The 27190-nt window shown below is 54.2% G+C and overlaps 11 protein-coding genes across 11 annotated transcripts; 5 read left to right on the forward strand and 6 right to left on the reverse strand.

Annotated features, from left to right (window-relative positions):
- Positions 1 to 352: 352 nt before the first annotated feature.
- J4E92_010247 (uncharacterized protein) lies at positions 353 to 2181 on the reverse strand (the record flags this gene model as incomplete). The annotated part of the gene is made up of 2 exons (XM_051501586.1): positions 353 to 1543; positions 1591 to 2181. 2 exons carry the CDS (start codon positions 2179 to 2181, stop codon positions 353 to 355), a joined length of 1782 nt encoding a protein of 593 aa, XP_051348217.1.
- Positions 2182 to 2881: 700 nt separating this feature from the next.
- On the reverse strand, positions 2882 to 4954 carry J4E92_010248 (uncharacterized protein; the record flags this gene model as incomplete). The annotated part of the gene is made up of 4 exons (XM_051501587.1): positions 2882 to 3006; positions 3210 to 3318; positions 3369 to 4786; positions 4840 to 4954. 4 exons carry the CDS (start codon positions 4952 to 4954, stop codon positions 2882 to 2884), a joined length of 1767 nt encoding a protein of 588 aa, XP_051348218.1.
- Positions 4955 to 6130: 1176 nt separating this feature from the next.
- J4E92_010249 (uncharacterized protein) lies at positions 6131 to 9994 on the reverse strand (the record flags this gene model as incomplete). Its single annotated transcript, XM_051501588.1, has 3 exons — positions 6131 to 7751; positions 7799 to 8646; positions 8693 to 9994. The coding sequence occupies 3 exons, from the start codon at positions 9992 to 9994 to the stop codon at positions 6131 to 6133; spliced, it is 3771 nt and encodes a 1256-aa protein (XP_051348219.1).
- Positions 9995 to 10498: 504 nt separating this feature from the next.
- J4E92_010250 (uncharacterized protein) lies at positions 10499 to 12310 on the reverse strand (the record flags this gene model as incomplete). The annotated part of the gene is made up of 1 exon (XM_051501589.1): positions 10499 to 12310. The coding sequence occupies one exon, from the start codon at positions 12308 to 12310 to the stop codon at positions 10499 to 10501; it is 1812 nt and encodes a 603-aa protein (XP_051348220.1).
- A 327-nt stretch (positions 12311 to 12637) lies between these two features.
- On the forward strand, positions 12638 to 13612 carry J4E92_010251 (uncharacterized protein; the record flags this gene model as incomplete). Its single annotated transcript, XM_051501590.1, has 2 exons — positions 12638 to 13005; positions 13054 to 13612. The coding sequence occupies 2 exons, from the start codon at positions 12638 to 12640 to the stop codon at positions 13610 to 13612; spliced, it is 927 nt and encodes a 308-aa protein (XP_051348221.1).
- Positions 13613 to 13712: 100 nt separating this feature from the next.
- On the reverse strand, positions 13713 to 14485 carry J4E92_010252 (uncharacterized protein; the record flags this gene model as incomplete). Its single annotated transcript, XM_051501591.1, has 2 exons — positions 13713 to 14243; positions 14318 to 14485. The coding sequence occupies 2 exons, from the start codon at positions 14483 to 14485 to the stop codon at positions 13713 to 13715; spliced, it is 699 nt and encodes a 232-aa protein (XP_051348222.1).
- A 1168-nt stretch (positions 14486 to 15653) lies between these two features.
- J4E92_010253 (uncharacterized protein) lies at positions 15654 to 17425 on the forward strand (the record flags this gene model as incomplete). Its single annotated transcript, XM_051501592.1, has 2 exons — positions 15654 to 15661; positions 15778 to 17425. 2 exons carry the CDS (start codon positions 15654 to 15656, stop codon positions 17423 to 17425), a joined length of 1656 nt encoding a protein of 551 aa, XP_051348223.1.
- A 611-nt stretch (positions 17426 to 18036) lies between these two features.
- Positions 18037 to 19866, forward strand: J4E92_010254 (uncharacterized protein; the record flags this gene model as incomplete). The annotated part of the gene is made up of 1 exon (XM_051501593.1): positions 18037 to 19866. One exon carries the CDS (start codon positions 18037 to 18039, stop codon positions 19864 to 19866), a length of 1830 nt encoding a protein of 609 aa, XP_051348224.1.
- Positions 19867 to 19931: 65 nt separating this feature from the next.
- On the reverse strand, positions 19932 to 21717 carry J4E92_010255 (uncharacterized protein; the record flags this gene model as incomplete). Its single annotated transcript, XM_051501594.1, has 2 exons — positions 19932 to 21327; positions 21710 to 21717. 2 exons carry the CDS (start codon positions 21715 to 21717, stop codon positions 19932 to 19934), a joined length of 1404 nt encoding a protein of 467 aa, XP_051348225.1.
- A 1075-nt stretch (positions 21718 to 22792) lies between these two features.
- Positions 22793 to 23804, forward strand: J4E92_010256 (uncharacterized protein; the record flags this gene model as incomplete). Its single annotated transcript, XM_051501595.1, has 2 exons — positions 22793 to 23120; positions 23398 to 23804. 2 exons carry the CDS (start codon positions 22793 to 22795, stop codon positions 23802 to 23804), a joined length of 735 nt encoding a protein of 244 aa, XP_051348226.1.
- Positions 23805 to 24318: 514 nt separating this feature from the next.
- Positions 24319 to 26926, forward strand: J4E92_010257 (uncharacterized protein; the record flags this gene model as incomplete). Its single annotated transcript, XM_051501596.1, has 4 exons — positions 24319 to 24727; positions 24857 to 25441; positions 25492 to 25656; positions 25710 to 26926. 4 exons carry the CDS (start codon positions 24319 to 24321, stop codon positions 26924 to 26926), a joined length of 2376 nt encoding a protein of 791 aa, XP_051348227.1.
- Positions 26927 to 27190: the final 264 nt, after the last annotated feature.

Raw genomic sequence — 27190 nt, forward strand, 5'->3', positions numbered from 1 at the left:
GCGGAAGACACCGACAGGTTGCAGTCACACGTGGGCAGGATAGGCGGGTGTCGTTCAACGCGCGCGCAGGTGTAATCGGTTGGGATTGCGCCAATCGATTAGCGCATGTGGGGCGGGGCGCATGCGCGTGGGTTGGTGCGTCCCCGCGTGGTAACCCGCGAACGACGATACGGTATGCGAAGAGGGATCGGTCTGGTGCGACGGCGATTGTGGTCATATGTTTTAAATTCAGGACTCGAAATGGAAGACAAGCACATGGCCGACCAAGCCGTTCATAGGCTTTGTCTAAAAGGCAAGTCTGATAGCACATTACGGAATCTAGTCAACTACCCAACTCTTCCATCCTATCAACCTACTTCTCCAACCTCGCAGCCCTACTCTCATCCCTCCACCACTCGCATTGACGCCTCCTAATCGCATCTCCTTCAACCCTACTATTCCCAAAAGCCTCCATCCTCAACTGCAACCCCGGCCTACCCTCACCCTCATCCTCATATTTCGGCCAAACCGGTACACCAGTCCTATTCCCCGCATTTGGATCGCCCAAGGCAACAAAGTCGGAGAAGTACGCATTGAGTAACTCCTTGCCTACTTCTGGGTACTGTACACCACCGCTACCGGCGGGTTCAGCCCATGTGTACTTTGTGTCGGCGGTGTGGGGTATTCCTTTCCAGGTTGGGAATGTGTTGTTTACGGCGAAAACCATTTTGTACACGGGAACTGAGGCAGACGACATGCGCATGGCGGTTTCTTGGCCCGCGCAGACGTACATGTAGTCGGTAAGCGCGGCGGAGAGGCGGTTGTATTGTGTGGAATTAGGGCTGTGGGCGTAAGGGCCGTTGATGTCGTCCGCTGGGTCAGGGTATAGCTCCTCGAGATCGGATAGATCCTCGGTGGTCAGACCGGGGATCAGGTTCTTGATGAAGGCGAGGAAATCTTCGTTGGTGGATATGTCGCCTGGAGAGTAATACTTTGCTTCGTCGACAACGTTGGTAGTGATGGTGGGTATGCGGTAGAATTGTTCGTTGATCCCGGATGTTGAGCCTGCTTGCTCGAGGAGAGGACCGCCTCGCGTGGGTTGGAATGGCCACGTGATGGGGTATTCTGAAGCGCGCCACAGCAGAGCGCTGGCGTTCTGGATCGCATCGATGGGGACGGATCGAAGGCAGCTGAGGATTTCGGCATCGGTGCTATTGGCTACTGCGCTGCATCCTGTGTAGCCAAGGTATTGCGCAAATTGCTCCTGGTACAGTGGGTAAGATGCGTTCGGGAACGCTCGAGCAGTCACACTGCCGGACTGGAGAAGAGCCTGCGAGAAGAGCGCTGGTGCACCCTCGGTTTTGTTGTAGTTGTGGAAGAGATGAATGCCGACTGAGTGCGCACCAGCTGAGCGACCTCCAATCGTGACGCGAGAAGCATCGCCTCCAAAAACAGAGATGTATTTCTGAACAAACTTGAACAGGGTTTCCTGATCGCGGAGGCCAAGGTTGAGAAGTCCCTCGCGCTCAAAGACTGGAGACGGGAGGAAACCCAGAGAGTTGACCTGGGTGACATTAGCCTGACTCGTGTGAAGACGATAGCTATGCTTACCCTGTAGTTGAAAGTGACAACAACAAGCGGCTCCCTCGAATTAGCCACGAAAGAAGCACCGTCAAAGCTCCTCGCGCTTCCAGCAACGAAGCCACCCCCATGAATCCAGATCAGCACCGGTAGTTCCGCATCTTCCGCAACGCCCTGCGGCCGGAAAACGTTCATGCTCAGACACGCCTCATCCAGTTCGTATGGGAGTTCGTCTGGATCCTGGAAACACGAGTATCCATAACTGCTCGCATTCTTGATCCCATGGAAAGGCTCAGGCGCACTAACAGGCGCGAATCGTGCCTCTCCAATAGGCTGAGAAGCATAGTCAATACCGAGCCAGGCGTCTACAGCGCGTGGTAGAGGCTTCTTCGTCAGAGTCTGCGAGACCGTAGTGCCGACAAAGGTACCGTAGCCAGGAAGCGTGACTGCAGATGAGGTGTTGTATGCTGCAGAAACGCTAGACACACTGGTCGTGAGCAGCGCGAAGCTGGTGAGTAGTCGCTGAGCCATGCTGGTGTGGCCCATGATGGCGTCGATGCGGGAATGTAGGATTGACGCGACGCGTTCGCACAACGCTGAAGCTACGTCCAGCGGCGCCATGGTGGAAGCTCATATACCAACATCCGACGTATGCTATACTTCCGAGATCGGTCGTATACCATGCACTGCGTTGCATTCGTATCGACGTTCGTCTCCACTCCCGACTCCACTACCCCACAATCTGCCTAGTAATCAACGACGCGATGGTCTTGGTACCTGCTACATACGGCGGCGACGTACGACAACGCGGAGATACGCGTTCTGTCGGCTGTTATCTGTCATCGGCAATTCGTCGGTACTTTATCTGACAGCCGATCGGATGGCATCCGACGGCAACGGATGTTGATAAGTGAGGACGGATAAGTGGTGAGGTTGGGAGATGCAGGTTGCGCGAGCGGAAGTTTGCCGGGTCCGGGTAACGAAACCCCGGGGGCCGAGCACCCAAGCCACGGCGGTATCGATGTCAAAGAGACGGGTTGACCATGACAGTCGAATATCATTGTCGCGATAGTTCACTAGAATGCGGTCCTGCCAGCTGCATACGCATTTGCTTGCCTACTCTGGTCCACTAGTATTAGACGTACCTAGGTATGTGCCATATTGACCTGGCCTCAGACATACTGAGCCTTCAAAGGGCATGAAAGAGCTCCTGCTATCTATACCGTTGCAAAGTCTGTTTCGAACAGTCTTCCGTCGTCTTCTGCACAACCAAAAAAGGCATGTCTTTGGAAAGAACCCGTGACTATGCCTGCGCCGCAACCTACAGCTGATTGCCGATGTCCTGGATGCTTACTTCGGTCTCTTTACGGTAGTCAATACATGCATATGCCATGGCGAATCTAGCGAAGCTGTTGAGAACATCGCTGTTGCGTTTGGTTCGTCCAGCTGCGCGCTGAATCCGTTATCATTTTTGAATTTCCAAATTGAGCTGCTCCCGAAATGGGAGTGTTCGTAATAGGCTGGGTACCCTATCCGAAAATAGAGTGATGCTCGTTTGTGAGTTCTCGATTCACGAGGAAGTCCTTGGCCTCTCAAAGTCAAGAATTTCTTTTTCACTGGCCCTTCCGCATGGAGCAGTATAGTTTTACCATCGACATTTTGGATCTTCCTCTTCCAGCCGTTTTTCTTTTCTGCTGATGTAAGGTGGATTGTGTGGACCAGATCTCCATCAAGATCCTGGAATAGCAAATGCGGTTTCTACGAAGCATCAGTATGTCGAATTCGTGTCTCAGGATCTTGAGACTTACACGTCGAATCTTGAACACGATGGACGTTTTAAGCTTGAGGTGTGGGTCTGTTTGCATAACATAGCAGATCGCATTTCCGTTGAGCACTCCCCGCTTGATCTGTAGGCTGATCGCGATGTCTTCGAAGGACTCCGAATCGTGGGTTTCTGGATTGACAGTACTGCGCCGGAGAGTGAACTGCTTGCTCGTTCCGGTGAATACCTCTTCAAGAGTTACATCGACATACTCCCGGACCACACGTGGCCCGCGCGACTTATCGTGGCAAAGGCTTTGGTCGACCCAGCACCTATCTTGCTCGTCAAAGTGATATATTTCCTCGGATTTCACAACTTCGTAATACCACCCATGATTAGTCAGGTCGATAAGCGTGCTTTCATGTTCAGTTGGCTCGGATGGGTTTGTGCGCTTGCTACTCGTCTGGTACCGGAGTGCGCGTTGTTCTAGATCAGAAACCAGACGTGGAGTAGAGCCATCCTCTGGAGCTTCGTGGGTTTCGAGATTGAATGGTTCAGCCGGCGTACTCTTCATATAGTACCCGAGTGCGAGCAGTTCCTTTCCGGATTTCTCATTGGGCGTGGTCTCCGTCTGGTATTGAAGTGCGCGTCGTTCTGATTCACAAAGAAAGCGCGGAGTATAGCCACCCTCCGGAGCTTCATGGGCTTCCAGAGACTCTTGCATATCCTCAGACTGACTATTTTGCTCATCCGTGTCAGACCCGTCGCCTGAAGAGTTGGGGCTGTCGCCGCGTATGTGACTGTCGTTTCTGGAAGATTTGGTGTTCGACGGCTCTTGTACGCTACATGTGTCCGAACTGCTGCTTGTTGCCGTGCCATCACCCTCGATAGCGGCGACATCGTTGTCTGGCATCGATAGCGGTTGGGAGGTTTCTGCGTGTACTCGTTCCACCCAGGCGTGAACTTCATATGATACGTCAACATCAACCTCTGTCATATGGTCGTCGAGGACCTCGTCTTCCAACGCTACCACATCCTCCGAGTTTACGAATGCCGTGGCATCACGTCTACCCGCGAGCACGTCCATATGAATCCGATCCAATTTCGCCCGGATTTCGAGAAGCGACAGATAATGCGCCTCAGTATTCCTCTCGATTCTCGAAAACGTGCCGACGTTGATGCCGGTCAACAGCTGTTGCAACCGAACACTATGCGTCGCAATCTTCTCCCGTATTGCCGCCTGCTTCCCAGTCGTGAAAGCGAGCCGATCGAAATACCGCGCATCGCGTAAGTTGAGCGACCGGAAGTCGTGCAGTATCTTCTTGACCGAGCGAAGATCGGCTTTGCAGTCCTGTAGGCGCGCAGCGAGCTCGCCCTTCTGCGCGAGGGGAAGCTGCTGGAACGAAGACAGGGGGTTCTTGCACTCATCGTCGAGAGCGATGAGGAGTGTGCGTAGAGAAGCCACTATTGTGCGCCGCGTTAGTGCTTGTACGAATCGTGTTACGGGCAATACCCACCATCTGACGTGATCTCTCTGAAGTTGTCACCAGCATTCTGACACGACTTGTAGACCGAATACGCGTAGTTGCTGATTAGGATGATATCCCCGATGGAGAACCCGAAGCTTGCCATTGCTTAGTTCCGCGAAGAATGACGCTCCCAAGGTCAGGTCGCAAGAATGAGCGATGAAAGTCATGTTCATGTTCAGCGAAGGCTGTGTACTAGAAATGTGCTGCGGCAAGGCGGAATGGTGATGGCGGGGTTGATTGTGGCGTTCGCGTTGCCTACGCTAGCGCTCTCCAGGACCGTGTCAAGGTGTGAGTGGTGGTTGAGCATCTGAGCATCAACGTACGCATAAGCAACTTAATAAGGCATCTGGCTGGCTAGGCTGGACGCGGAACAGGCGCGGCCCGCCTACACATGGATTGGAGAATTCGCACGCGAGCGAGGTATCTAAACGTCAGTTAATACGCATCCTAGATGCCTACATACCTAGGGCTACTTACTGTTCATCATACCTGGATACATCGAGAAATCTGAACCAGTTAGAGCATGCGCGCGATGCACTCTCCTCATGTAACTTGTCAACCTGAATACGAATTTCGTGAGGATGGTGGTTACTAACATGAAACTGCACTATCATCGCGGATTGTAAGTGCCATGCAAAAACCCATACTCATTACCGCTCAAGTCGTGGAGCGCAAAAAGCAAGGCGGAAATGCTTCTATAGAGAGATTTGAGCCCGTGGAAAACAGGACTGTGCTTGGAAGAGTCATAGCCGACAGCATGCCAGATTACCCGTGGACGTTCGCAATTTCAACAACAAAGACAACTAAACCTTACTGTGTATGATATGCTCAGTAGCCGCCCCAAGGACAAGGACGGAGTCTGAGGATCGAGATCTCTCTCATTTGATGAGAACTATCTTTGAGTATGTGGTGGTGATGTATTGCGGGAGTCATGAGTCGAGCAGCCGTCAAGAGTCCATAGCGCCTTGTCTCCATCTTCAAACTGTCTACGAAGGGAAACACTGATCTTGATAGTTCGTAAATGAATGTGATCATCGTGCGCTCAAAATCTACGACCGAATGCAAATACAAATGTAGGAATAGCTTCATCTCCCGGCACTCGCCCAATCATAGGCTTTGAAGGCGTTAAGACCCTGCCTTCATCGATCTCAAACCGACCCAAAAGTAACCAATCCCGATGAACGCCATAGCCCAGTGCACACCAACGCTTCTCAGAACTCCCTCCCCGTCTCCCTCCCATCCTCCCCTCCCCCCTCACATCCCCCCATACCCCTCCCCCCTAACTCCCCCCATCAAACCCCCTATCCAACTTCTTCAGCGCCTCCTCCACCTCCACCGCCCTCTCCTCCCCACCCCTCAGTCCCTGCAACCTGGGCAGATTATGCATAACGCGCTCAACCATCTCCTCCAGTGCCTTTGGATCACGCACACCACCCCCGACACCCGTCATCGTACCGCCAATACCCCCCAGGGCAGTAGCGCGCATGTTATCCCAGACAGCTTGGGCGGAGTCTGACTTGGCTTTGCCTTTGGTGGTGGTATTGGGAGTGTTGGTGTTACTTGGACTGCCATTACCAGTGTTGCCAGTACCAGTACTATTACTGTTTGCGTTGATAGTAGTAGTGAGGTTGTTGCTGTTGGGGTTGGAATTATTGTTGTTCACGTTTTGACCACCCCCATTATCTGTCCCCATCGTCAGCTCCGTATTCTGAATCGGCAATATCTGCTGCTGCTGGTGCATCATATGCGACGCCGAAGACTGCGGCACATGTTGACGTTTCCTCAGCATGACCTGGCCTTGTTTGTCCATGTAGGTTTCGTACCCTTGTTGGTCGAGCACTTCGTCGGGGACGCGGACGTTGACTGGTGATCGGTTGCTGCTGCCACTGCCACTGCCACTTCCGCTGCTCTCGCTTGGGACAGCAGGGTTCGGATTTGGATGTGGACTTGACGTCGCAGCTGGGGCGGCGGGGGCTTTCGCTTTCGCATTGGCATCTTGATTATACTTTTCCAGCGCGTGAATCCGATCTTGATTCTCTTTATTGCCTTCCATAAGAAACCGGAGACACATGATAGCGTGTTCGCGGATATAAGGGTTATGTTCGTCGTAGGAGCAGCAGTTCAACACCGCCTCAATACCACCCAATGGCCGTATTTGATCTTGAACGTGCTTGTTCTTCCAGACCAGGGAGCTGAGGACGAGAACGGCGAGCTTCTTCAGATTGCGCCACTCGAAGTCGGAGGGCTCGTCGGCTGCTTCGTCCATGTAGGGTCGGGGTGAGGGTGAGGTGGGTGGAGGGATGTAGGCTTCGGCTGCGCCGGCTGTGGTGTCGTACGGTCGTTCGACGGCGACTGGTTGGGGTTGTGGTGGCTGCTGCTGGTCTTGCTGCTGGTGCGACGGAGGGATGTGGACCTCTATTGGGGCTGGAGGTGGTGGCGCGTGCTGGACATTCCTCAGAGGAGGCGGCGATAGCTGACCCTTGGGTATTGCTGCATCTAGCTCTTTCAACAAGGTCACCAATTCGTGAGAGATTTCCCAATTGCTCAGCATTCTCTTCCATGTCTCGTGTTCTGTAAGAATGGCGAAGAACTCTAGGTACTGGTAAACGCCCTCATACATGCGTTCCATGTCCCACAGATTGAGAGGGAAGTCTTCGGGTTGCGCGTGTCCAGCGCGGATCTGCCCTTGCAGGAAAATCAGGGCGCATGTTTGGGGAATGATGTGGCGACGGAACTCGGTGAGTAGAAAGTTGACCATATGGACATCGCCTTGGTCAACTTGCGGGTGGTTCGCCTTGAGATGGCCCTTGGTGGGTTGAGCACGGGCTTGTCTGGCGCGGAATATATTTGTGAGGAGCTTCATGATGACTGCCTGAGCCGGAGAGATGATGTCCTTGGATCTATCGTAATGTTAGCCAAAGTTTTTGCTTCCAACGGGTACACTTACTCAGACTCTCTAAAGGCATGGTAAGCAAACGGCAGTAGCTGGTTCGCAAGAATAGCCTCCATGATCTTGACCATGAACTTGAAGTACAACTCTTCCTCGCGCAGATCCCAAGCAGCAACAAAGATCAACAACTCGCGCAGCAGATTCCGGCCATTGTCCTGCGCAAGAAGCAAATGACACCGAACCCCATGCATGCTCCTGACACTGCTGAAAACAGTCGGATCGGAATGATGACCAGGCTGTCCCTCCGTAGGCTCAACGATTCCAGCCATGATGATCATGGGTAGAACCTCAATCTCGGTAGGACCCAGAATAAGCGGAACATCTGTGAGCAACCCTCGGCCTTCATCACCAGGTATGTCATCGTAGTCGTCATCATTGTCATCGTCATCCTCTGGCGGAGGAGAGGTAGGAGACGCTACGTCACTGATTAGCCCTGATGGACGGTCGGGGTCTGGCTCCAGCCGCTTAAGCAGATCTTCTTTGCCATTTTGGAGTATCTCCGCACCGAAGGATGGCGGGTATGTCACACGGAAATCGATCTCACCTGCCGGGGGAGACCGTTTGATGCTGGGATCTAGTAACGAGTCATCCAATGCTGGTTTCGGGGATTGCTTCTCCGCTGTGGGTTGGGATGGTTGTTCGCTGTTGGACTCGTCGCCAGGGAGAGCTGTGATGGATGACCGCATCCTGTCGACCTCCACTTGGAGTTGGTTGATGCTTTTCGCCAGCGCCTGTACACTCTCTTCGTTCTTGGCATGCTGATCCACGACTTTGCGGTATGTGCTGGTTTGAGTGATTTGGTCGCGGTACCTAGCCACAACGTCTGCATAGAGCATATTCCATTTCTGACAGTGTTAGCAGGAATCAGGTCATACGACAGACGTAACTTACGTTCTTCTCCTCTTCGCCCATGGTCTGCCACCTCCGCCTGCATTCGGCAGCAATCTCGTTTGCGCCCGCCTTGACACCATGATGTATCAGAGCTTTCTTGACGTCGTTGCCAGTCTCGCCAATGTAGAGCAGGAATGGCGAGGACGCAGGCTGCTGAGGAATCTTGAACGCGTCCAGACTTCGCGCTGCATGAGTCGGCAGAGGCTGCTCCTCCGGTGGCGGGCCTTGATCTTGTTGTGGAAACTCGTCCATTTTGTACTTCATGTCTGCGAAGTTGGGCAGTTCATTGTCGAGATGACTGTCAAATAGTTCGATCCAGAGCATCAGTTTCCGCTGCTCGTTCCGCGCGATGAGATTGTTGAGGAACTGCAAACAAGTGATGAGGAGCTTCTTGTACGCATTAATGACGCCCTGCCATTTGTCTTCGTCCTGGGTTCCAGCCTCGCCATCATAGCCCCGCGCCGTAACGCGCACGCAGACATTGATCAATGCAAAAATGTCCTTGTCAAAGAGCCTGTCTGCACTCAAATTCTGCACCCGCTCGCCATGTACCTGCACATTCCTTGCAATGCACACAAGCTGATTCAGCCGTTCCAAATCCCTCAGCAGACTCGGCGAATAGCTTGCGATGAGCGGACCCGACAGACCCTCATATTCAGGCGCAGCAGGATCCGGCGCAGCGAAACAGCGGCGTTCGAGCGAGGGGATAGCGGCTTTGAGCACGCCCGCGAGATCGTCCCAGAACTCCCACGAGAGGCCGAGTTCTTCGCGCAACTCGAGGCTCTTCCGCGACTCTTCCAGCGTCTTCTTCACCACGTCGCGCTCTAGCATGCGCAGTGTATCGTCGCGGACATAGCCGGGGTTGTGGAAATGCACGGTATAGGGCGCGAGCGCAAGACGTAGGCGGGTGAGGTAGGGGCGCGCGGTCATGCCGGACGAGCTCTCGGGCCGCTCCGAGTCGCCCACGCTCTCCGTGTCGTTGATGCTGTCTTCGGCCATGGCGGGCTCCGTCTCAGGCTTCACGTCGGGCGGTGATGGCGCGCGGCGGTCCCAGTCATTCCACAGTTGGTGCTCGGCGAGTAGCGATCGGTAGACCCATACACGAATGGGCCCGGGTGCGCGGAGGATGCGGTAGACGTTGTTGGAGGCCAGTTTTTCGACTATGTTGTGGTATTGCGCCAGCGCTATGGGTGCAAAGGCGAGGTGGGCAGTCTCTTTGCCCGTGTCTGCAAACGGCGAGGGGAGATGCAGAGCAGCAGGCAGCGAATCGGAGTGCGTGGAGGAGCTCGAGTCGGAGGTCATGATGGCGGCGGCGTTGACCAAAAATTTACTGTCGCCTCAAGACGTTGCCCCACCATGGACCTGATCCCCCCCCCACCTGACGTATGCAGGACGAGGTCGCGATTCCCTCAGCTGTCCATGGCAGTCACTCGAGACTTCTTAGGTCATCTCATTGCATTCACGTGTTTACTCGCATCAAAATCATAAAAAGTCGATTTGTAACATTTTTCATTCATACCAATACTGGCATTACGAGATATGTACGGAGCATATGAACCTCGAGTAGGCATAGTATTTGGCCCGGCGAGTCTAGTGGTACCGCTTGTCTCAATCTTGGAAGCAATGTAATGTGGTCATGATACATGGTAATAGTATCTCCCACGGACATGAATTGTTCCGTTGGCAAAGCCTTTCAGCTTTGCGCTGTGCCGTTAAGCATGCACGCGTGACCCTCACAAGGGTCGGTGGTGAAAGTATAGAAAGGGAACGACGATGAGAACGTGGTGACGACGTTGTACGGGAATATTACATACCCTCGGCCTTGAGTCTAGCCGCCATGAAACGGCTCACCTTTTTGGTCTTGCCATCTCGTTCTTCTACAATGGGACTTTCTTCGTCCTCTTCAGTTGCCTTGAATCCGCCTTGGCGCTGGATGAAGCGATTGCGCGCCTTGTGATACTCTGCTTTGATCTCGCGGTCCAAAAGGACTGGATCAAACTCATCAGGTGCCTGAGGCTCTGAGGGAAGAGGGGCGTGCTCGGTAATGGTAGTGGCTAGTGTTCGTCCAGCAGGGCCACTTGGCACAGGCGGTGCTTCTGGAACCGGAGGTGTTGGCAGCATCTGGGGAGGAGTGTTCGTCGCAGCGCGGGCACTCTTGAACCTGGACACCTTGGCGGGTTTGGGTGGCTCTACCGGGGCTGAAGGGACGGCAGACCGCTCGACAATGGTATCGGATATGGTCGTTGTCGATCTAATAGGTAACCGCGCGGCCCCAGCTGGTTCTTGTACTGGCTTTGGCGCTTCAGATATGTCCAGGTCGTCGGCAAAGCGCACTCCCTTCTTCTTCGAGTCCTTTGTATCAGCCGGCGCCGGCATTGTCGCAGGAGAAGCCATGGACTCATCGAACTGATCGTCGCTCTTCACTTTCATGGTGCGAATGTCTCCGATGTGGTCTTCGAGAGATGGCTTGCCCGACTCAGGCCCTACATTCTCAAGCATGCGAGCGCCCAGCTTCTTCTCAAGTTCCATCATCTGTTTGCGATAGTCCTCGGTGATGACAGGCTTGGTGCTGCGGCCATACTCGTCTTCTTCTTCGTCGTCCTCAGTGTCGTAGTCGCCATAGTCGTCATCATCCTCTTCGTCAGAGTATGACGCAGTAGGCTGGTCCAGGTCGAGTTCAGCGACAATCTGTCCGACTTCCGACATGCCATACTGAAGCATTTGCCGTCTCAGCTCAGCTTCCTCTGCAGACTCATCGTCTGGTATAATGGCATTGGCCAAGCTCTCGTAGTCGTCCTGCGTGAGATCCTCATCGACAGAGAATTTTGCTTCGTAGTCAGGTTGTGCAGGTTGTGGCGTAGCTTTCGGGGTGGGTTCGACGTCGATCTCCTCGGCGAAAGACACTGACTTTTTGACAGGCTCTGGGTCTGAGGGTTGGGAGGAGGGTAGAGTGGGCGTGTTTTCGGAGGAGGACGGACTAGATTTCGACTCTGGTGTGGTGTGTGAAGTTGGCGTAGACGTGGACGGCGCATCTGGAGAAGCTTCTTGCGCCTCTGCTGCGTTCTTCTTCTCTAGCTCCGCCTTCTGGACACCAGCCTTGCGTAGGACCTCAACAAGCTCAGCTGCAGCCTTGCCCGTCTGATTCACAGAGCTCGAAACTTCGTTGCCCTCGTCATCCAGTTCTTCCTCAATGTCCATCATCGGCTCGCCCTCTTCATTGTCCATGCCTGGCTCCAACAGAACATCGACACCAGCAAGCTTCTTCTCGGCAGCATCAAGGTTCTTTTCGATAGTAGCACTGCTCGTCCGAACATAGTCAATGCGTCTAGAGATCATGTCAATAACTTGGTTAGCAGTGCGTTCCTTGGGCGAGTTCTTGCAAAGCAGCTCCTCGACTTCCTTGTGGTCCAGCAGGGTAAGGTCGAGGTCGCGTGCCATCTCACGTATCTGTGAGGGTGAAGGGTCGCTGGCGCCTTGGATCTCTTCCTTGAGCGCCTCATACTCAGCCTCCCAGGTCGTCCAGTGGGAGAGGGCTTTGCGCAGCTTATCGACATTTTGCTGCAGCTGCACACGGCGGCGCTCAATCTCCTCTAGGGCGCTCTGTGTTGAGGCTGCCATTTTTGCTGATGTGGTGAGTGGGTTGGAGAGGAAGGAAAGGTGCAGGAATTTTGAGTACGAGAAAAAGCGTCTGTCTTGGCGTTAGGCCCCACAAGGGAAACCATGCAAGCCACGCATACAGATCGTCGGTATGTCGTCTGTCAGACAGGAGCGGTTCCTGGACTTCAGACTCAGTCTTGTTTCCCCTGGTCTACATTTCTATCTACTTCTAGTCATGCTCCCAATCTCGTAAGACGACCAGCGACTTCCACCCGCTGAGTCAGCACCAAACCTCAAGATCCCTCGGCCCCATCCTCGCAGCTCCCTCGCCTCCGCCTCATACCCGCCATGTCGAAATCCGCGCGCGGCGCCGACGCGTCCAAACCAGATGGCGGTGCGTCTCTCTCCAAAACCCTCTACAACTTGTCTTTACAGCAGTCACAACCCCCACGTTCCCTCGCTGACGATGCATCAGACTCTTGCCCCGTATGCAGGTCGTCGCGCTTCCTCAACTCCAACATGCAGTTCAAGATCAACCCGATATGCTACCACAAAATGTGCGATACCTGCGTGGATCGGCTCTTTGGCAAGGGCAACAGTATATGTCCTGTTGCTGGATGTGCAAAGACGCTGGCGTATCGGAACTTTCGGAGGGCGACGTTTGAGGATCTGAAGGTGGAGCGGGAGGTGGATCTGAGGAAGAAGGTCATGAAGATGTAGGTGCTATTGACGCATAACAACGACGTCTGGCTAACAAACTACAGCATGCACAAAACAGAAGACGACTTCGAGTCCCTCCGCGACTACAACGATTACCTCGAGCAAGTCGAAGAAATCAACTGGAACCTCATCCTCAACATCGACGTAGACGCAACGTGGGCGAAACTAAAGAAATTCGAGGCCCTCCAAAAAGCCGAATTAGAAGCCGCCGCCCGCAACAAGAGCACCGGCATCAAAGACGACGTGGACCCGGGTTTCGCAATCCGCGGACTGAAGAAGCGCGTCGCGCCACCCGTCGAAGCACCCTTCGACCCATTCGGCGGCTACACCATCGCGCCACAATACTACGTCCTCCAGGACAGCTACGAGGTGGACTGGTACGCGCGTATGAAGCGAGATCCGGCGCATCTGGTGGGAGGACACAGCTTGCAAGACTACTGCAGTCGGACACTACGCGAAGCATTCGGTGGCCTGGGTGTCTTTGTCGAGGACGAGATTCCCGCGCGCGAAGCTCCGTCCATGTCCATGGATGCGGATGTGGGCACTGAGCATGCCGCGACGGCAGCCATGAGCAGAGATGTCATCATGGACGACGTTTTCTAGTTTTCTAGTACTGTGATACCCGGCTTCAGGCCAGCATTTGGGCGGCGTTGAGATGGCATTTGAGTAGATGAGATTATTTTTCATGGCATTTTTATAGGGATTATATCCTGCTTTGTCCAACCTCGCCCGCTGCCCCGTGATATCCAATGTCGTTGTACTCGAACTGCTCCTCAGGCAGCGCGTACCCGTCTCCGCCTCTACCCCGTTGCGCCCGCACAGCGATGGGATTAGGGTTGATGTCCCTTCCTGTATCCTCTTCATCTCTCTTCGCCTCCCCTCCATTTAGCACATCCAATTGCTGAAACACGCCCCTCGTCCTCGTGCCCCTCATGACCTTGACATCCAACCCTAACGCGCACCCGGTTGCCACAAAGCCTAGCAACGCGAAGCTGAATAGCGCCTTGTACATCCTGCACACGCTAACCCCGGTGTCTGATTCCCAGCTGTCCGCGTCGCAGACGTGTGCCAATGTACCTGAACACCACCACGCCAGCAAAGCAAATGATACAGCCCAGAGGAGCGTGAGGACGCTATTGAGAATCAGGTTGAGGGACGCGGATAGGCCGTGGCGGAAGTGTAGGACGATCGTGGTTGTGAGTGCGGCAAGGGTGAGGAGGGATACAGTCATTAGCTGGGTGGGAGTTAGTAATGCAATAAACGCATGTAGTAGGTAAATAGCCAGGACGAAGTAAGGTAACGACTCACCAAGATAAACGTCCACGGCAACCTATACCCATCATGCGCCAATTCACGCAGGAAGTAAAACATTATACTCGCTACTACGAGCGAAGAAAGTAGTTGCGCGCATCGTATGACGTGGAAGGGTAGGAATGGGTAGGCTGTGGGCTTCACCCGCGTCTTGCGCGGTGCCATCGTGGGCTAGAATGTGACGTGCTGTTTGGCGTTGTCGGCAAAGATGAAGTATGTAGAAGACAATGATAGAGGTGTTAGTGGTAGAGCAAAGATCGCATCTCCGTCATGTCCATGTTGAGACGCGGAGTTTTGACTAAACTAGGGGTCCAGCTGGCTGGTCTGGGCAGCTCAGTTTTCTCGTGTTGCGGCGGTTGGGCCGAGATGCTACCTTTTGGACGGTAGACATGTGTAACAGCTATAAGTGTATCAATATCCCATGGTAGAATGTTGTCTCGCAGTTGCGGTGTATTGTCGTGAGGATAGCCTTGTTCGTTCCTGCTGATAGAGGATCTCAGGCACCCGACTAGCGCGCCTCCCCCCTTGGGCGTTTCGGTGTTCTACAGCTTTTGATCATGATTTCATTTGACGGATGATTGCCTCTTTACCACGTTCTTGCTACACGCACTTCTACCGCTCGCGCATGCTCGGAACAACGGAAACGTAGCGTTGGCGGCAGATTTGGGGGTGTTCAAAAACCATGGACCGTTGCCACCAGTGTGGAATACGGCTCACGCATCATGCAATAAAGCGTCTAGTTCCCGTTCATCAACTCCCGGACCCACATTGCGGCTGAGTAGTCGAACAAGTCTTCACCATGTCCCCGGGCGCCATATCATGTTCCCGATGGGATGGCTCTCAGCATAGCGACAACGCCAGGGATCGCGACCGCACCGCTTCGAGAGCACCAGAAAGCACTGAAGCTCCCATGAAGCATCCGGATTACTCATACGAGATCCCCGGTAGACGGCGTAAGGACGCAGGCAAAGAGTGGGTATTGTGCCCATCCCCTGTCCCGTCTCGCATCGGATAAAATGGATACACGATATCAGGCCCGCACCTGCATATGGAATCTTGAATCTCGGCCCAAGATCTCGATGTCGCTAGCATGCTTTTCCTAGTTCAGTAGCGCTGACAAGCAATTTATATTCTGCTGGTATGCTCGAGGGCGGCGATTTACCGGTCTCCAAGTCCTGCGTCGGCTATTCAGTCTTTTGAGAGAGTGCTGCTTTTCCACGGGACGCGATTATGAAGTTACAAACGTCCACTTTGCTAGCGTTCGCGCTGTTGGAGTGTGGTAGTGCTGCAGTTGTTGAGCGGGAGGTAAAGGGAGAGGTTAATGCCAGCTCTTATGACTTTGTATGTTGTCTCGCGAGGCAAACAGGTTCCATCCCAACTCCGAAGATGATCTAACAGACGATGTAGGTTGTAATTGGAGGTGGAACTGCAGGTCTCGCAGTCGCTTCACGCATTAGTCTCGGACTCCCAGATCTCAACGTCCTCGTCATAGAAGCTGGACCCGATGGCCGTCAGGAACCAGGTATCAGCGTCCCAGGAAGAAAAGGGTCAACACTTGGTGGCAAATATGACTGGAACTTCACTACCATTGCCCAACCCGGCGCCAACAACCGCGTTTTTGCGCAGAACCGTGGCAAAGTCCTCGGAGGATCCTCTGCGCTCAATCTCATGACATGGGACAGGACTTCCGAGTACGAACTGGACGCATGGGAGAAGCAGCTAGGCAACAAAGGATGGAACTGGAAGAACTTGTACGCTGCAATGTTGAAGTGCGAGACATTCCTACCGTCGCCCGCCTACGGCACCGAGGGAGTCGGCACAACGGGGCCCATCCGCACGCTCATCAACAGGATCTTTCCCCGTCACCAGTCCTCATGGTATCCCACCATGAACAGCCTCGGCTTGGCGACAAACCGAGAGAGTCTAAACGGTAACCCCATCGGCGTCTCGACCCAACCGAGCAACGTCAGCCCCAACTACACTCGCTCTTACGCCCCAGAATACCTCAAACTCGCCAAGGATAACCTCGTCTTGAAACTAGACACGCGTGTGGCGAAGATCAACTTCAAAGGAAAGACTGCCGTTGGCGTCACCCTGGAAGACGGTACAACAATTACCGCGCGAAAGGAGGTCATTCTCTCGGCTGGATCGTTCCAAACTCCTGGTCTTCTGGAACACTCCGGTGTCGGCAACTCTACTCTGCTCAAGAAGCTCGGTATTCCCGTTGTTAAGCACCTACCTTCGGTTGGCGAGAACCTCCAAGACCACATCCGCATCCAAATCTCCTACCAACTGAAACCCGAATACTCTTCCTTCGACGTCCTCAAGAACGCCACTCGCGCGGCTGCCGAGCTAGCCCTCTACAACGCGGATGAGGTCTCACTTTACGACTACACCGCCAGCGGGTACGCATACTTCCCATGGGGTACCGTCAGCAACTCCACTGCATCCACGCTCCGCAACCTCGTTGACAGCGACGCGAGATTGACGTCCGCAACCGACAAGTTGAAGAAATCATACTTCTCCCCCGCTCTCAGCACAAAGGTACCCCAACTAGAAGTCATCTTCTCAGACGGCTACACAGGCCTGAAAGGCTATCCCGCTGCCAACTCCACCCAATTCGGCATCGGCACATTCGCACTAATCGGCGTGGTCCAACACCCCCTCAGCAAAGGAAACGTCCACATCTCCTCCCTTAACATCAGCGACAAACCGCTCATAAACCCAAACTACCTCTCCCACCCCTACGACCTCGAAGCCGCCACAAACCTTGCTAAATACCTGCGTAAGATCGCTTCCACCGCGCCCATGAGCGAGGTCTGGACAAATGAGTACGAACCGGGCAGTGCTGTGCAGACGGATGCGGATTGGCGCAAATACGCGCTGGCGAATACGTTGAGTATTTATCATCCTATTGGTACTGCGGCGCTGCTGCCGGAGAAGGATGGCGGTGTTGTGGATGCGGAGTTGAAGGTTTATGGTACTAAGGGGTTGAGGGTGGTGGATGCGAGTGTTATTCCTCTTTTGCCGAGTGCGCATTTGCAGACGCTTGTTTATGGGATTGCGGAGAGGGCTGCGGAGATGATTGTTAGTGAGCATAGTTAGGTGGTAGGTTGTCAGTGAATATGTCCACGATACTTCGATCAAAGATGTTGACTGGGCGGCAAGACAGCTGCGCCAGATTTCACAGGCACGCCAACCTTAGAAAAATCTGAACAGGTCTAGAGCCTACATCGACGTGAGGACACCTACTTTGCAGGTTTTCATGTTAATGTAGGCTGCAGACATGTTCGGCTTTTTCCTTGTATAAGGTGCAGGTGTCTGTAATTGACGCGTTATTCCATGCCGGTCATGCTTCATAAGCGTGCTGCTTCCTTCTTGTAAGGCCTCCCCACTAGTTTGGACTAGCTTCCCTTCCCCCGCATGTAGGGCCGACCTTAACCATTACTATTCAGATGCCGCCGATGGCGACATGCCGCGGCATCACCACCAATGCGCCCTGCGGATGACACCTCAACAAGTCGATGCAAAGCGTTATTAGAATGAATGCCGACGGCACCAACATCAATAGATGAGCCTCTTCGCCAGAGCATAACACCCAATGGTTCTTTCTAGCAGCACAAGCTATATAACCTCGAGCCGGGACCCAACACTCCGAGCAACTGACCTCACACACCACGAAAACGTCCCTCAGGTTCACTTCACAAGCTATCAACATGTCTTTCTCGATAGGCATGCCCTGGAATGAGGGCGAGGAGAAGATGCACCGCCTCCTCCGCATTCCGCCTCAAGACAATCCAACATCAGCCATGCTCACACCACAAGCAGCGTTCATGTTCCAGCGCGCTCCTCTGCTCGCATTCGGGACTCTAGATGCACAGGATCGACCTTGGACGACACTATGGGGTGGCGAACCTGGTTTCTCAGAGCCGCTTGGTGGTGGGTTCATCGGTACGCGCACTCTGGTTGACGGCAAGCATGATCCTGTTGTGCAAGCGCTCGTGGGCGGTAGCGAGAAAGGTGGGGAAAGCAAGACAACTCAGGCGAAAGACGGTGGGAAGCTAGTAGCAGGTTTAGCCATCGACCTGATGACAAGAAAGAGAGTCAAAACCGCTGGACGCATGATCGCAGGTACGATAAAAGACGTCGAAGTCGAAGTAGAAGGCGAGGAAAACAGGAAACAAACACAACTCCAACTCGTTACCAAGATCGAACAAAGTCTCGGGAACTGCCCAAAATACCTCAATCAGTACGAAATACGACCCATGCCTACAAACCCAGAACTCGTATCACAAGACTCATCGTTATCCGCCGAAGGAACGACGTTGATCTCCAGATCCGACATGTTCTTCCTCTCCACCAGCACAGAAGACGACATGGACGTCAACCACCGCGGCGGCCCACCGGGCTTCGTCCGCATCATCTCCCCAACTACCCTCGCCTACCCCGAGTATTCTGGGAACCGGCTTTACCAATCCCTCGGCAACCTGATGCTAGACCCGAAAATCGGGCTTGTGTTTCCAGACTACGAGACCGGAGATGTTGTGTATATAACAGGCACAACCTCCATCCTCGCCGGCGCAGACGCCTCCGCCCTCCTCCCAGGCAGCAACCTCGCCGTTACAATCACAATCTCAGAATGCCGCTATGTAAAAACCGGTCTACCATTCCGCGGCACAAAGAAAACACCAAGTCCGTACAACCCACTCGTCCGCACACTAGCTACCGAAGGCAACATCCGCGGCGCACTATCCAGCACCTCCCAATCCACGCGCCAAACAGCCCTCCTCACAAAAAAAGAGATCCTCACACCAACCATCGCGCGCTTCACTTTCTCCGTCAATGGCGGCCTCACATACGCGCCTGGTCAGTGGATCGCGCTGGATTTCAGCCAAGACCTCGATGTGGGATATGAGCATATGCGGGATGAGGATCCGGCGAGTTTGAACGATGATTTTGTTAGGACGTTTACGATTTCCTCTGCACCGACACGGGATGGAGGAGACGCGGGTAAAGAGAAGGAGTTTGAGATTACCATCCGAAAAGTGGGGGCTGTGACTAAGTTTCTGTTCCAGCAGAATGAGCGGGCGGGGCTGGAGGTGGGTGTTTTGGGGGTGGGAGGGGAGTTTAAAGTCGTGAGTGCTAGGGCTGGAGAGGGGAGAAACGTGTTTGTGGCTGGGGGTGTGGGTGTCACGCCGCTGTTTGGTCAAATCGGTGGGCTGGATTTACAAAACGGCGGGTTCGTGTTGCTGTGGGCGGTGAGGGGGGAGGATGTGGGGTTGGTGCTGGATACATTCAAGCGGTATCCTGGGCTGGGGAAGTGTGCGAAGGTGTTCTTGACTGGCCGGGCTGTAGAGGGTGAGCTTGCTACGATGAGAGATGAGATCAAGGCGCAGGCGGATGTGGTGGAGAGGAGGATGATGAAAAGCGATGTACAGGATGTGCAGGCTGAGACGTGGTATGTGTGTGCTGGAAAGGGGATGAGAAAGGAAGTGACTGGGTGGCTGGATGGACAGAAAGTGGTGTTTGAAGACTTTGATTATTGAGAGCTGGAGAAGATCATGTATACTTCACCCCAGAACCCCATCCTCCCCCCACTCCACCCCCTCCCCTAAACCCTCCGCCTAACCCTCCCCGCAATCCTCTCCCTCGGCCTCATCGTCCCAAACGCCTTCCTCTTATTCCCCGGATCCAACCTCCTCGCCGCCTCCAAATCACTCACTTCAATCTCAAACACGCCCATCAAAACCGTCAACGTCACAATGCCGATGTTACGTGCGAAATGCCTACCGGGGCATTTATGTTCGCCGCCGCCGAAAGAAGTCCAGCTACCGCTTAGACCTGCGTCGCTGAATTTTGAGCGGTTATCGGTTTTGTCGGAGGGAGTGGAGGTGGAGGTGTTGACGAGATACCGCTCAGGCCAAAAGGTATCCAGAGGTTTGGCAAGAGTTTGAGGGCGGATGGAACGCCAACCCTGGGTGAATTGGCCGGCGAATTTATGGCTGATGAAGACTTGGGTTCCTTTGGGTACGGTGTATTTCCCATCTAACTTCCACACGTCACTCGTTACTTCTCGAACCGCGAGGTTGGAACTGTACATCCGTGTCGTCTCGGCGTGGAGACTCTGGAACAGCGGGCGCGAGGTGAGTTGCATGAAGTTGTACGCTTTTGTCTCCTCGTCTACGTGGTTCTTCATCTCAGACAACACACACTGTTGTAGTTCCGGATTCCGCAGCGTTTCGAATAGATACCAGAATGTGACTGGTACGGTTAAACTAGTTCCGCCGTAGAGTAAACCGAGAGTCTGAGCGGACCTGCCTTCGATGCCGTGGCCAGGCATTTCGCTATACAGTTTCTCGCGCTCTTGGAGCAAGCCCGAACCCGCGACTGGGTCCCACACGGTGTTTACGGCGTTGGCCTGGCGTAAGGCTTCGGATTTTATGGTCCATTTGCGGATTGCGGAGAGGAGGCGGTCACGAGCGGCGTATGATTTTGGGATGACGAAACGGGGGAGGCCCATGAAGAATTGATCAGTGGCTTCTATGTGGATCCAGAGATCTGTTATAATTTCTGGATAAGACTCGATAATCGAACTGCCCAGCAGTGTCTTGGTTATGCCATACGAAAGATGGTATTCGAGGAAGGCGTAAAGGTCGGGGATTTCGTGCCATGTGCCATCAGGGGTTTCGGCGAGGGTTTCAGAGATGGTGCGCTTCATGACGTCGAAGAGGCGTTGGACGAGGAGACCGAGATTGGAGCCAGTGGTGTGCTGGCGGATGTGTGTCGTCTGGATGTAGTCTGTGTTGCTTTCTGGGGAGTTGTAGTAGTCGATGGCGGCTTTGGGACTGCTCATTAGTGCGCCCATGATCTTGTCGTGGATGAAGGGGTTAGGGTCTAGTTCGGCGGAGTTGTTGAGGGCGCCTTTGATGTGCTCGGGGTCGAGGATGAAGAGTAGTCTTTCGCCCGCGCCGTAAAGGAAGAAGGGTGAGCCGTCGCCGTATTCGTTCCTGCTACCATGTTAGTTCTGCTATGATGTGACAGTTTAGCACAGTTGTCCATGGGTACTTGCATGCACTTGGCCAGGAAGCCATGTGAATCATAGGCCATAGAGAAAGCATGTCTGAGCCCTGGAATCCAATACGGCAGTGTTGGTGGTAACACATTATGGCCTTTGCCGTACTTGATGGATCTGAAGACGTACGACGACCATATCCTCGTGCAGACACATATCGCAGCTATGGCCACGACGCACTGTACGATGAGGCTGCTCTCCAATACTGCAAACGCCGGCCTCAAGTGATCGTCCACCCGTGTCGCGTTGCTGAAATCCATATCGTTGCAAAGAGAGCCTTGGACTGGACACCTTTTTGAGGATACCCCGCGGCTTACAATGACATTGTCATCTTAATGCAAGGAGAGTCCAAAGATAGCAAGGCGACATTTCGCCAAGTTTAGAGTACGCATCCTTTGACTGACATTTCCGTAGCCTCCGCAACGGATGGACATCTAAAAGAAAAAGGGCCTTTTCGGTTCATCATCATCAGCATGAGCCAGAATTCAGGCCCTCTGCCCTGTGCTTGGTGACGTTATCCATGTGTATCCTCGGTGCTGCGTAAACTTAAGCCGATGCTATAGTAGCATCGCAAAAACACTACATGTTGAGACGTCTGCAATGCGCAAGGTATACTACCTCGAGGAAGATATTGTGTGTGGTGTTGTGCAGCTCACGTGTTACGATAAACCACAAAATCTCCGATCGTCGTCGATGCAGGGCGAGTCAGCGCTAACCAGAAGCGGCGTCTAATCTCTGTGGCATCGGCGGCCTCGTTGGCAGCCTTGGGAACGGAAGGCGCGATGGTTTAACTCGAGGCTATCCTGCATGGCTGTAGTGTACTCGAGCGACAGGTGAAACACCAACGGTGGCTGATTGCGTGCAGACACCGTTGCATGAAGGCGCTATTTTTGGTGGCATGGTGTGCATCTGGCGTGCATAGTGCGGAGGTGGAGAATTGGCTAGCGTGTCAGGGTCCCGGCTAGAACAACAGAGCTTCGTCAACTCGACATCCTCCGCGCGCCTCGCTGTCATCATCACGCTCCTTCGCGACCTAGATATCCTCCGCCGTTAGCGACTCATCCATTGCATCTCTTTTCCCGGTTCTCTTTACGCACGCTTGTGCTATCCCTCAACCCTCAATAGCTTATCTAGCAGCTAGCTAGGACCGTCGTCAGCATGCCGGGAGTTCGTAAGTGCGATCCTCATCCATTTCCACTCTTCAAATCGAGTCCATCTCCGGATTCGATGCGCTTGCATCTTTGCAAACTTTGTCGTGGCAGTTGGCTACTTGGATGTCTGCTTGTATCCGCGCAAACTCCTACCCCCCACAAGCCATGATCGTCCACGCTATTCGGTGTGATCACGAGCACACCCACAGAATCGCTATCTGACACATCTTTCATACAGCACTCGACGCCATGGACCAGATGAAGAAGGCCTTCAAGGGTCTCTTCAGGGGCAAGAAGTCCAAGAAGGAAGAGCCAAAGCCCACGGCCACGGGTGAAGCCGCTGCTGCTACGCCTGCGCAGACCAAGCCCACCGAGACTACGCCAGCTGCCCCAGCTCCTGCGACTGCGCCCGAGCCCGCAAAGACCGAGACGACACCCGCGGCTACCAGCGCCGAGCCCGCTGCGCCAGTGCCAGCGCCTGCTGAGCCCGCTGCAGCTCCAGCTTCAGATCCAGCTCAGAGCGAGGTGAAGAAGGATGAAGCTGCGGCCCTGACTGAGGTCAAGAAGGCCACGTCCAGTAGGTTTACATCTCGTTCACACTCCAGTCCACTACCGTACCGCGGGAACGAAGCCTGCGATGGCTCTAGGCGGCGACAGAAGGTCGACCTAGACAACCAGTGGAACGGCCCCATCTAGGTGTGGGACTCTTGCACCAGATGGATGGCTATGTGTTAGCATCAGCGCACTTCCACCAGCACGTTACGACTTATGCGAGATACGACATTTGCTTACACTAGTATTTCTTATATCTCTTTTATCGCTCAGGATACCCAGACTAACGCATCATCTTCCAGCCCCCGAACCCGTTGGTGCCGTCGCGCCCGCTCCCCCGACTGCTGCCGAATCTCAGCCCACTGCCACCGAGGCCCCCAAGGATACTGAGGCTAAAGCCACCGATACACCTGCACCTGCTGCCCCCGTGGAAATGCCTGCTGTGCCTACCAGCCAGCCCGCTGCCGGCATGAGCGCTACAAGCGGTCCTATGTTCGACGAGCCCAACTTTGGCGAGGACAAGGCTGCTGCGCCCGCTGCACCAGCTGCGGCACCAGCTCCCGTTGCGCAGGTTGAGGAGCCCGTCGCCCCTGCACCAACCCCTGCGGTTGCGGATCCTACTCCCGCTGCTCCTGCGCCTGCGCCTGTCGCTGAGCCCACCGCTACCACTGCTGCCCCAGCCGCCGTTGAGGAGAAGGCGGAGAAATAGGAAGCTTCTTTCTCGGCTTAAGAGAAGCCACTGGGCATCACCGCAGAGTTGAGGAGACGCCGCATCAGAAAAGGGTCAGAAAACCACAAAAACAATCTTTTTGAATACAGCGGGCGAAGGGCGAGTGTCGGGCCAGGGTTTTCAGCATTGTCTCTTTCCACTAATACTATACCCCACTGCTGTATCTTTCGACGGGTGTGTCGAGCTGTTGGCGAGCTTGAACTTGAATCGAACAATTTCCATGATGATTGCTGCTCTCTTGTCTTAGTGAAAAGTAAACGAATCATCGTCATTGCATTTGCCCAAAGCTCCCAGCTAGCGCGGGGCAAATAGCAGCCGCGCTAAACGTCAAGGCAAGCCCCACCACCGACGTCAACCAAGGGACGCGATAATTCACACTAGAAAGCTGCCTCTCGCGAAACATTTCTACACGCCTGCGAAACGACTCATCCACGACGCGCGCAACCAACATCTCCCACATACCTCGATTTACTAGCGTAATACTACCGCCACGATGCCTCCCAAAAGCGGCTTCTCACGCACGCGCAACGTCGACTACGATGACGACGACATCTACGACGACGATGACGATTACTACGAGGAAGAAGAAGCCGGAGCTGGTGGAGCCGATGCAGGAGACGGCGGCATGACAGAAGACGATAAAGAGCAGATGCGTGCAGGTACCATAAGAGTACGCGAGGCGCTGGGGGATAAGAGCGACTTTACGAGCGACGAGCAGATACAAGAGGCGCTGTGGCATTACTACTATGATGTTGGGAAGAGTGTTAGTTATTTGAAGAATAGGCTTGGGGTGGGGGAACCGAGGGAGGAGAAGGCCAAGCAGGAGAAGGAGAAGGTTAAGCCGGTGTCGAGGTTCGATCAGGCTGCTAGTGTGGCGGAGGAGAAGGCGCCGGTTACGACAGGTAAGCACGCTCACTGCACTCATCTCTTCACTTGCACTCCACTCTAGCTATGTAGACGCGTCTGCTGCCCCGCTGTCATCCTCCACCGTTGCCTCAATCTCGATGCGATGCCTACCAACGCTGTCACAGACTTCTTCTGGGATGTGCCCTGGGGCAACGTACCACCCGAGCGACTGGGCGTCATCGCCGTCGATCCTCCACACTACAAATGCGGCTTGTTGGGAGGCTCCTCGAAGCTGGCTGCTCTTGCGGCGAAGCGGAGAAAGGAACGAGAAGACGCGGAAGCTGCTGCCTCGAAAGCCAACAATGACGCGGATTCGGCGATCGCCATGCTGGATAAGCTTTCGATGAAGAACCAGGAGGGTGGCAATCCTTCTCTCTGCGGCACTGGCCCAGCTCGGCCTTCTCGATACCCTATCCGCAGACGGTCGCCATCGCCAGCACCAGAAGCCCCGAAAGAACCCGACATAGAAGAGCCCCAAGCACCCCAGCCTGCTGTAGTCGTCGAATCGCCAGCTCAACGCGCCACCGCCTCAATGTTCGCTTCCACCCTTTGCGGCTCTGACGAGTCATCGAAGCACCCCCAAGCACCGCTACAAGAGGTTCCACTACCTTTTGCTGCGTACAAATCGTATGACGGCACTGGTGCTTTTGCTGGGCCGAGTCCGGATGACATTGTGCGGGCAGCACAGGCAAAGGGCGCAGGTGGCGGACGTCACTAGATTTTGATACAACTTCTTTTTGAACATCTCTAAATCATACAGGAACAACACCAAAGAAGAAGAAAAGGCAAACGAACGGTGACCTGACCGAATCGGTCGAGAAGCTAACCGTGGCCGACGAACCGAGAGTGAAGAGCAAGAACTTAAACGTCGTGGATGAGTTTGAGAAGAGCGCCTCGAAGCGGTTGGCGAACTTTGTAGTACTTGGTGAGTGAAGGTTCATCGTTGATGCTATGAAAATCTTGTGTTGACTTCGCCAGGCCACGTCGATCACGGCAAGAGTACGCTCATGGGGCGGTTGCTCTACGATCTCAAAGTCATCGACCAGCGGTCAATAGACAAGTTACGGAAAGAAGCAGAGACCATCGGCAAATCTTCGTTCGCGCTTGCTTGGGTCATGGACGAAACAAGCGAAGAGCGGAGTCGTGGTGTCACCGTTGACATTGCTACAAACTACTTCGAGACCGACAAGACCAAATTCACCATCCTGGATGCGCCCGGACACAAGGATTTCATCCCCAACATGATATCAGGTGCATCACAAGCCGACTTTCCCGTCCTGGTCATCGACGCAAGTACGAACAGCTTTGAGTCTGGTCTTAAGGGGCAGACCAAAGAGCACATCTTGATCGCGCGCAGCATGGGCATGCAACATATCATCGTGGCCGTGAACAAGATGGACACTGTTGGATGGTCAAAAGCACGCTTCGACGACATTTCAAAACGCATGACTGCCTTCCTTACAGAAGCCAGCTTCCTCGAAAAGCGTATAACCTTCATCCCGCTCGCAGGCCTGACAGGAGAGAACGTCGTCAAGAAGATCGAGAACTCCGCCGCCCACTGGTATACCGGCGAAACCCTGCTAGAAGCTCTGGAACGCATCGACCTCCCATCCCGAAACTTCACAAAGCCCCTCCGCCTCTCCGTCGCCGACGTCTTCCGCGGCGACATTCGCTCCCCACTCAGCATATCAGGCCGCATCGACGCCGGCACCCTGCAAGTAGGCGACGTCATCCTCGCCCTCCCCGCCAACGAAACCGCCACCATCAAGTCAATCGAAGTACAAGACGCCCCCGTCGACTGGGCCGTATGCGGCCAAATCCCCACCCTCCACCTCACAGACATCGACCCCGTCCACCTCCGCCAAGGCGACATCGTATGCGCCCGTAGCGACCCCGTCAAACTCGTCAAGGCATTCACATCCAAGCTCCTCGCTTTCGAACACGTTCTGCCGATGCCTGTAGAGGTGTTTCGGAGTACTCTCAACTCGCCTGCGGGGATCAGGACGCTGAGTGCTAAGCTGAATAAGTTCACGGGTGAGGTTGTGAAGAAGAAACCTAGGATTGTTAAGCCGGGTGAGGTGGCGAGGGTGGTGGTGCAGTTGGAGAGGGAGTTGCCGGTGGAGGAGGGGATGAGGGTTGTGCTTCGGGAGAGGGGGAGGACGGTGGGGGCGGGGTTGATGGAGAATGTTGCGTAGACGTAGATGCAAGGTGGGTATTGGAGTTGTAGAGAGGATATGTGTAAAGCGATCTTCGTCGCGGAGCAGTCGGGGACGGAGGGCATTCGGTATCCTACGAAGACTATGTTGTTATCCTAAGGAACACAAATTCAATCACCAAACAGCCCAGTGGATGCGCTTTCCCATCGATGCGATATCTTTTACAACTTCTTTTAACAACGCTTCCCCATCACGACAACTGCATCAAGGACCTCTTAGAAGCTGGGAAGACATTGCGTACCT

This window comes from Alternaria infectoria (genome assembly GCF_024043175.1).
Source record: "Alternaria infectoria strain BMP 0036 chromosome Unknown scaffold_33, whole genome shotgun sequence".
NCBI classification, from domain to species: Eukaryota; Fungi; Ascomycota; class Dothideomycetes; order Pleosporales; family Pleosporaceae; genus Alternaria; species Alternaria infectoria.